General features: G+C 44.2%; 1 protein-coding gene across 1 annotated transcript in view; it reads right to left on the bottom strand.

The window, feature by feature from the left end:
• Positions 1-4,174: 4,174 nt before the first annotated feature.
• LOC142257234 (pro-adrenomedullin-like) overlaps positions 4,175-10,010 on the bottom strand; it is a 7,476-nt gene continuing 1,640 nt past the window's right edge. Inside the window, exons 2-4 of the mRNA XM_075329386.1 lie at positions 9,052-9,139; positions 7,401-7,550; positions 4,175-6,907 (exon numbers count right to left, since the gene is read on the bottom strand). Coding sequence (XP_075185501.1) covers positions 6,670-6,907; positions 7,401-7,550; positions 9,052-9,137 — 474 coding nt within the window. The 5' untranslated portion in view covers positions 9,138-9,139 and the 3' untranslated portion in view covers positions 4,175-6,669. The remainder of the gene's footprint in view (positions 6,908-7,400; positions 7,551-9,051; positions 9,140-10,010) is intronic.

Below are 10,010 nucleotides of genomic sequence, written 5' to 3' on the forward strand. Positions count from 1 at the left end.
TCCACACAGATCAGCTGACCGGCACAGACAGGAAGACATCGTGATGCTGCTGGGGGACGGCTCCACACAGGTCAGCGGCGCTGCTGCTGAGACAGAGAGGAATATGATCGATGCTGCAGGGAGTGAGAAAAGGTGAACATAAACGTTTATTTTTATTCTGTGCCATAGGATACAGGCCATATACCAGGATGGGGGTATATTATGAGCAGGATGGGGGTATATGAGCAGGATGGATGGGGGTATATGAGCAGGATGGGAGTATATGAGCAGGATGGATGGCGGTATATGAGCAGGATGGATGGGGGATGAGGAGCGGGTCAGCTGCATGTATTTCTATGCAGCTGAGATGCTCCCGTTGGGATAGGGGCAGTGCGTCCCGGGTAATGCAATGCGAGATACGCACGAGTTTCTCGCAAATGGAATCTTACCCTTACTGTGAGTGTCAGCGCTCTGTCAGCTCTCACAGGAAGTGAGTCTTGGCAGCGTCAGGTGTCATCTGCTGATCCCATGCTACCGGTTCCCTGTGATCACATCATGGGGCCGCCGATGATGGCGGGAAACAGCACAATCCCTGTCGCGGCCATTTAAATTGCGCTGTCAGTGACATCACAATCTAAAGGGTTAACAGGTGCAGGTGGATCTCCGATTCACCTGTGCCTGTTAGCCACACATTTCTGTTGATCAAATCAGCAGAGATGTTTGTAGATTACGCCGCCGGGGCCCGCGGTAACGGGAGATAGGCAACTGGATTGGGAAAACATGACTTCTTACTCACCAACACAGTGCCACATCATTCCATAAGTTGTGTGTGGCATCCTCATTCACTTCAATAGTTCTTAGCAGAGATGAGTGGAGCCGTTGAAGTTCCGATTCGTCGGGTTCTGCCGGACTTTTATTAAAGTTCAGTTCGGTATTCAGACTTGACCTGAACCTCATTGGAAGTGACTGATTGGGCAGATCGGCTCTCCGGCCACATACAGCCAGCCATAAACAGAGCATTTCCGAGTGAGCATTGATCGAGTGGTTAGCATACGTACAGCACCTGAACCAAAAAGTCCGTGCTGAGTATGAATTCCGAACCTTACAGTTGTGGGTCACTAATCTCTAGTTCTGAACTGCAGCCATGTGTTTTGATTTTTTTTTAATCCCTTCAAGAAAGTTCCTCCATACACAGCCTTATGATTGACCTCTTGCGTGCCTATAATTGTCCTAAAAGTGAGAAAAGCATGGCAGCTTTTTTCCATAAACGATGTGATTATGGTTTGTGCTCAGTTTTGCAGCTCAGCTCCATTGAAGTGAATGGGACTGAGCTGCAATGTGGGATTGTTTTTTAACGTTAGATGTTTTAAAGGGTTTCCCCAGTATTAAAAAAAAGTCTGCTCTCTTAGACTTTTGTAGTGTCTAATGTGAAGTATAACACTGTCATGGGTCTGTCCCGCTCTGGGGAGACGTCTGGGACCAGAAAGTCACAATGTTTGACTATGCGCAGGCCTACGACTTGTATGTGAGTGAATCGACTTTCTTTTAGTGCTGCAGGGGTTAAGGACGCTTTCCTATTTGGCTGTCCTTGGTAGTCTTAATCTTAGGTGCTGCTCTTTTGTGACAACTCCCCTCTGCTATAAAAAGTCACATGTCTTACCATCTGGTGCCGGTTATAGATTCTCATTCTATTTCTAACCACTTTAGAAGGAGCCTCTCTCTGGAAAAAGCTGAGGTGTTGTGACAATTTCAGCTGTGGTGTTTAGCTGCCTTGGAGGAGCTTGGAGTGTTTTTCTTATTTGTGTCTATTTCCCCGTCTGTCTTGTTTACCTTGTGTTGTATAATTGTAGTAGTGAGACTAGTGTTCTCACCGGCCTTCTCACTAGCCAGAGTGAGTTCAGGGTGAGCGAGGGCCTAGGCACGTGACAGTGATGGGAGGAAGGACCCATATAGTGATGTTAGGCTACAGAATAAGGAGCATTGCAGGAGGTGTCCCTGCTCCCCTCTTCCTATCGCCAGGGCCTTCCTTCTATATCACTCCCATTGCTTCCCCTGTATTGTGCGGCACACTGAGTGTCTGTTTGCTCTGGGGTGACAAATACTTACAGAAGTGACTGCTGCCATTGTATATGCAATGGGTTTATGAAGCCCCTGGACTATTCAGGTCGTCACAGGGTACTACACAAACTGTCCTACCCATGCGGTATTCAGGGGAGAGGAAAACTAGGTCGCAGACGGTGGTCTGGACCCAGAGGAGTCGGACCCCCGGTCGCAGGGGATTGAGGCTAGGTGCCTGGGACCTGTCAAGACGAACAGTCAGCAGCCTGGCCCTATCACCGGTCCGGGACCAAAGGCACGATGGGGTACATGGACCCTAGGTCGGGGAGAAGCTTCAGGCAACCCGGCAATTAACCTGAGGAGAATGGGGCCTTTATGGACTGTTCCCACTAGCTCCAGAATCGGGGCACTAGCACAACAAAGGGGATAGGGCTTTCCTAGCAATCAGCCCACTGAAATCCCAAGCGTGAACCCTGAGAGCAGGCTCCTCCACTTAGCCTCAGTGGGGAGTGGGGCCCGGATACCTCCAAGCTACCGGACCACAACAGACACTCTAAAATCTAATGCCAGGAGGCAGGTTACAGACCACCAGCAGCACTGCAGGGGACGGGACCCGGACAAGCTTCCCCTGAGAGGCAGCGGCATTCAGAGACTTGGTTTACCCTGTTGTCAGCGTCTGCTTCATTGCTGAGTAAGTACCCGACTGACCCCTGCACTGTGTCCCTGCATCACCATCCAGAGTCCAGGGGTCTACCCCTACCCGTGGAGGGCAACGTCAACTAGCTGCTCCACTCCATCATCCCAGGTACTCCCAACAGCAGCGACGGTACTCCAAATTACCGCACACCACGGGTGGCGTCACGAACTATACCATATCACCTGCAAATACCCCCTTTACATTTGAGTGTGGCCCCTAGGCCCCCGGGTCAGGAGACCCTCGAGCCACGAACGGACACTACCCCCGGATCCGAGCGGTTCGATCCGCTGCTGGGGTGGTACTGGTTCATACCAAACTTTCACTCAAAGGGATGAGCAAAGTGATATGTAGTACCCTGATCCAGGGTTCAAAGGCCGGGTCAGTATTCTGTGCCAACTAGATGGGACCCCTACAAACCACCTCGTACCTGCCATTATGGCTTTATATCATCCTTGTGGCATGCTGCACAAATGATGTCAAAAGAGCAGCTGAGGATGCCGACGGGTAGGAGATGGTTTTCACCGCTCCTGACCAGCAGCCACGGAATACTGTCCAGAGACCTGCAAATCAATTCTCTCATCTATACCCACAACCCATATATTATGTTTAAGTATACATCACACGTCGCCTTGGATTGTATAAACATCTGTTTAATTGGTTGTGACAATTGCAGCTGTGTTTAGCTGTATTGGAGAAGCTTGGAGGGGTTTTCCTTTTTGTGCCTATTTCCCCCTCTGTCTCCCCTACTTTGTGTTGTATTATTGCAGTGGTGAGACTAGTGCTCTCGCTGGCCCTCTCACTAGCCAGGGCGAGTTCATGGTGAGTGAGGGCCTAGGCATGTGATGGCAACGGGGGGGAAAGACCCGTATAGGGACGTTAGGGAGCATAGGGTACAGTCTCAGGAAAGTTGCAGGACGGGTCCTCGCTCCCCTCTCCATATCGCCATGGCTTTCTGTCTATACCACTCCCATTATTTCTCGTGTATTGTGCCGCACGCTGAGGTGACAAATACTCACAGAAAACGCTGCCAACGCTGTATATGCACTGGTTTAATACCAAACACTCATCCAAAGAGATGAGTGAAGTGATTCATAGTACCCTGATCCAGGGGTCAAGGGCCAAGTCAGCGTTTTGTGCCGACTAGATGGGAACCCTGCAAACCACCTCCTATCTGCTGGCCTTGGTTAATGTCATCCTTGTGGCACGCTGCACACATGACGCCAAGAGGAGCCGAGGATGCCGGCGGTTAGGAGAAGGTTTGCATGGTTCCTGAACAGTGGCCATGGAATACTGATGTGGCCACTGGATCAGAGCCCTGCGAATCGTTTCGCTCATCTCTACCCACATCCCATATATTATGTTTACGTATACATCACACGACGCCTTGGATTGGATAAACATCCGTTTAATCGGTGGACATCATACATATGTTATTCAGCACATAATAATAATAATAATGTTTATAAAATCATCGATCCCAACCATTTATAACTTAGAAATATTAATTTAAAATACTTATAAAATAAAATGTAAAAACTATAAATATCTGTAGAGTGTGGATAGATATATTTACATCTCCAATATGTTTACAATATATTTTCCTGATCGGAAAATCTCGTATAATACAGTGAAACCTACGACAAAGTGCTCTACTGACTACACCTCCTCGTCCTCACGTCACGTGAATGACGCCTTAAAGGAATTGTCTTATGTAAGCGATACGTCTTCAGTTTTGGGGATTGATGAGTTAGTCCTGACCGACATATTGAGAGCAATGTGTTAAATATGCTGTGTAGTTTGGTCAAACCCTTCTGACACTATCATTACTCTTTATTCCCAAATTTCCACTTAGTAGAGCAGTGGATCCCTTTTTTTAGGCTAAGCATGCTCCACTGAGGTGCAATACATTTTAAAGGGTTGGCCCAAAATTTATAAAAAAAAAAGTTTGGTTTTCTTTTTCTGAAACAGTGCCATCCTTGTCCACAGGTCATGTCTGGTATTGCAGTTCACCTCTACTCAAGTGATTGAAAATAATCTATATACCAGACAAAGACTAGAATACAAATGTCAGTGTTTTGTCTGGAAAAAAAAGTCTAATTCTGAATAACCTCTTTAAGGGCACATCTAAATTTATTTTGCTATCAAATTTCGAGGGAACTTGTCACTTACAAATGATTTGTAAATGTTTTATCTGGTGTAAATGCCGCCGGTATCCTGAATCCGGCGTTGTTTTTCTTTTGTTTCTGCGCCGCTCTGTTCCTGAGATATGGCTCCTTATTTGTTGTATATCAATATACCCTCGTTAGCCAAGGGGGCTTGGTCTTCAAGGACCTGCCCACAGGAAAGAGTTGAGGTCAACGCCTTCTTGGCTAACAAAACTAGACATATACAGAGGAAAAAGGGCCATATCTCAGGAATGGAAAGGCGTAGGAACAAAAGAAAAACAACGTCAAATTCAAGAGAACAGCCAAAGGGCTTGGTCCTCACGAACCTAGCCACAGAAAAAAAGGTAAAGACAACGCCCTCTTGGCTAACAAGATTAGATTTATATACAGAGGAAAAAGGGTCCTATCTCTGGAAAGGAGAGTCATAGAAACAAAAGAAAAATAACGCCAAGTTTAGAAGAACAACCAAAGGGGCTTGGTCTTCAAGAACCTATTCACAGAGAAGATTTAAAGACAACACCCTCTTGGCTAACAAGATTATACTGAGAAAAAGGGGCCATATCTCAGGAATGGAAAGGCGTAGGAACAAGAGAAAAACAATGCCAGATTCAGGAGAACAGCCAAAGGGGCTTGGTCCTTAAGAACCTAACCACAGGAAAGATTTAAAGACCGCGCCCCCTTGGCTAACAAGATTAGATTTATATACAGAGAAAAAGGGTCATATCTTCTGAAAGGAGAGGTGTGGAAATAACAACAAAAAAACAATGCCAAATTCAGGAGAACAGCGAAAGGTGCTTGGTCTTCAGAACCAACCCACAGAGAAGAGTTAAAGACAACGCCACCTTGACTAACAAGATTAGACTGCTATACTGAGAAAAAAGAGCCATAACTCCGGAATGGAGAGGCGTAGGAACAAAACAAAAACAATTCAGAGGAACAGCGCCATTTACACCAAGTCCAAAAAATAATAATAAAAAAATTACATATTGATGGTTTGTGATAATTTTTCAAAAACTCAAAAATATTCTTGAAATTTACACATCTTATGTCTTGAAGACATTTTAAAATATGGTTAATGCCAATACCCGTATTCTTTTACTATCTAGTGCAAAGGAAAAAATAGTCATCACTTGTGGCCATCCGCCGAGAGGTAGAAAAAAAAGAGGAAATATTTTGATAGGAATTGACCTCTCGTCTTGATGTAAACATCTATCTCTTTCTGCCGAGCAAACGTTAAAAAAAAAATACACAACCGCAAAAACAATTCCCTTCTTTCCCCACCTGCATCCTGTAGGCACGCTGAGATCTCTAGGGTCATTGTCTCATTTGCGAGAATTGCAAAGCAACGACATTGACGTCACTCTAGATACAACTTTTATAATATTATTCTTGGCACACGGAGATACACAGTAGCTGTAAAGCACATTACATTATTATTTTTGGAAAGCATTCTCCTGGGGATAGTAGCTTCAGTTTTCTATATGGGAAGGGGTAGGAGAGGGGACAGTTTTACTAACTCTCGGATCAGTGCACAAATCTTGGTTCCTTCTAGAATAAAGCAAGTGCGTCACTACGCGCTTGCGTAATCTTCAGGTTCTGTGACAGGTCGCCTGCAGCCTGACCACCCAGGAGCATACGTCTCTGAGCTTGGCTTTTTGGATTTACTCCACAGTATGACCTAAAGACCACAAATTCAGCTCTATTTCATTTTATTTACCAGTAAAGTTTCTTCTTTGGCTTGTGAAGTGAGCATATAAGGTGCAGATTTATCTATGTGGCAAGCAATGTCTTGGATAAGCCAGTCCATTCCTTCTCCCGGAGCAAGGAACGACGTCTTCTGCCATATCCTAAGGGGTCTTTGGTGTCTCTGTTTGACCCTTGTTTGTAGTTGTTGTTCCCAAGTCGGTAAAGTAGGTTGGCTAAATTCTGAATTTGACAGGTTCCCAAATGACACCCGCGAGTGCTGCTGGATGCTGCGTAGCGTTTCTCTCTGAGGTGGAGCAAGGAACTGGAAAAGAAAGAATATATATCTTATAGATCACGGTTTTTATAGAGGCAAAAGAATAAGGGCCCTTTCACATTGCGTTCTGACCTACATTCAGTGGTCGCATTGGTGCTTCCATCCGAACTACTGGCAAAACGAGTTTCAGATGCATGCACCAACGGGCCATTGACTATAATGGTGCACACGGAGTCACCGTGTGTTCTGTTGGGCACCATTTGCTGGCATAGACACTTTTTGGAGGTGGACACCCAGATGTAGTAGACTACATCCGAGGGTCCACCTCCAGAAAGCGAATACACCTGAAAATGGTGCATGACAGAGCACATGGTGGCTCTGTCTGCAATATTATAATCAATGATCCCGTTTTCACATGCGTCCAAAACCCTTTTGCGGGAGGTTCGGACGGAAGCCTTGACAGGACCACTGAACGTAGGTCAGAACGCATTGTCAAAGGGGCCTAATAGATAATTTGCCAACAAGATGTTTATTCCTTTACCTTAAGGCATCCTGACCATTCGGTGTATCTTCGTTTGTGACTTCCTCAGTAGATTCATCATTGTCACTGTCTCTTACATCTCGTTTTTGTCTCTGGTCTGAGATATCTTTGAGCTTTTCCAGGAACGATTCTATCGGTGGTGGCATTCGCCTACAAGAAAAAGGAATATCATTAGACACATCATCACTAAACTCTCTTATCTACATATATAAAGGGACTGAGCCATAATATTAAGGTACTGTTAAAAATTATTTCCCACGTCACCTTTTTGACATTCCCACCAAATTTTTTTGGGGGTTCCTATTGCCGCACCCTACTATTTGTTACACGGACAGTGCTAGAATGGATCTCTGACCCATACTTATTGATTATAAAGGATGATCAATGATTGCTCATCGATATTGAAACACCAAGATCCCTACGCTGGAGGACCTCGAATGATGTTTTCGGAGAAAGAATTTTGAACCTAATTCTGGCAAACCTAATTTACAAGATATTAGTCTTAAGGCGTCCATAGACCTCCCAACAATACCAAACGATACATTAAGACCTAATTTCTGTTGACCCATGCATACCCTCAACTGAAGGCCAAACTTGAAATGCCTTGACGATGGTCCTACGTTTATGGGCATCTTTTGATTTGGCAGAGTAAAGTTAGCCATACACCTGAGACCGGTCGAGTTGTCTCATCCATTCACATGAGTGCTCTGGTTGGCCTTATCTCCTCTGGGAAAGCAAAAGGATTGGACATTGAGACTCTTCATCCAACATCATCTATTGGGGAAGAGTTGGAAGGCCACCATTCACCTCAGATGTTTGGTCAAAATAAGCAACTTTGGCCAACTTTCATCAATTGAAATGGGAATGACGGGCGATCTTATGTGTATGGAGGTGTCTCAACTCTTCTTTCCCCTGAAAGGTGATGTCAGAGAAGATTTGAACATTTTGGAATTGAACAAGCCTCATCCTTTATACCTGATTATATATTTGAGAAAGAGCAATGAGATGGAGTAATGGCTATCGACCAACTTATCTAAAGTGCATGACCATCTTTGGACCATTTATTGTTCAGACCTATAGACCATCACTAAAGCTGTAGGCAATAATGCTCCATTTCCAAAAGGGGACACTGAACCCACATTTAAATAACCGGCAAAGGTCCTTGGACCCCATAGATCATATGAGATGTTGCTCATAGTTAAAGAGGACCTCACACCAGATCAAAGTGTCCTGTTTTTACTCTTCTTTTATTCCTACTGCCCCCCTGAGTATTATGTTTTGTTCTTTATATTATCCACCATACGATTCCAGAGATATGGGCCTTTTTTTCGTGTGCAAATTAAATGTCTTGACTCAAAGGATCCTCAGGGGCGGGTCTCTTGATTACTCTTCTTTGGTACTGTGAGACACGCCCCCTTGGAACAACCATAAAAATTATTACTAAATAAAAAAAACCTTATCTTAGGAATCATATGATGAATTAAAAGTAAACAACTGAATACTCAGGGGAGGAACTACTGGACACTCTTAATCTTAAGTGGGTTACTACCCTGTTTCCCCAAAAATAAGCCCTAGTAGGTTTTTGGGTGCTTTTTTTTTTTTTTTAGTATCCTTAAAGCATAAGGTAGTAAAGACCATATGATAATCTCACCTGTCCCTGTTCTCCATCCAGTGAGCACTGCACATGTTGATTGTCATCACAAGGAAAAACAAGATCAGACATCCGTGAAGAGCCATGACTGTAGGAAAAGAGAACAACGCAGCATCAGTACATAATGTCCACTATGTCCTCCAACTGGGCTAAATTTATACTATGTTTTTGGTTTTCTTAAGGGAGAAATCATTGTTTTCTAATATTTTGGCACCAGGACAGAATAGAGCAAAAATTGTAAATGCAAGGGATGTAATCCTATGGAGGAAGTTGTCTTAGCCTTGCACTATTATGAAGCCAGTAACACGATAACCTGGGTCATGCAGAAGAGCTCTGCCTCCGTCTGCTCCTTAATTGAAGCATCAGGTAGTGACAAGACTCCGGAGAGCAGGGCCAAATGCAATGACTAATGTGATGGAAACACTCCCTGCCTAACGGCAACTATAAAGAGGGAAAGTCACAAAGCCAAAGTTTACAACTTGCTTTGGTTAAAGCTGCAATACCAGATATAACCACTGGACAAGAGAGGCGCTGCTCCTGGAAATACATAATTTTGTATCTTTTTTATCATGAAATACCCTATGCTAATAGGGAGATTAGATAGTGACCCTCCCAAGTGAGAGCATTATGGTGGCACTATGTATATATATTAGTGGGTGTGTGTGTGTGTATGCATATATATATTTTTATATTACGTATAGTACTGGTTTCCTGGGGGTCATTATGACCCTCTCCCAGCTTTTTACTGAAAATATAATATTTTGGCATGGTTTATTTACTACTACATGTATCACTTAATAACCATTCTAAATAATAATAATAATAATAATAATTTATTCATTTATATAGCGCTATTAATTCCATAGCACTTTACATACATTGACACTGTCCCCATTGGGGCTCACAATCTTAGGTCCCTAACTGTATGTTTTTGGAGTGTGGGAGGAAACCGGAGTACC

This window comes from Anomaloglossus baeobatrachus, chromosome 11 (assembly GCF_048569485.1).
Source record: "Anomaloglossus baeobatrachus isolate aAnoBae1 chromosome 11, aAnoBae1.hap1, whole genome shotgun sequence".
NCBI lineage: Eukaryota > Metazoa > Chordata > Amphibia > Anura > Aromobatidae > Anomaloglossus > Anomaloglossus baeobatrachus.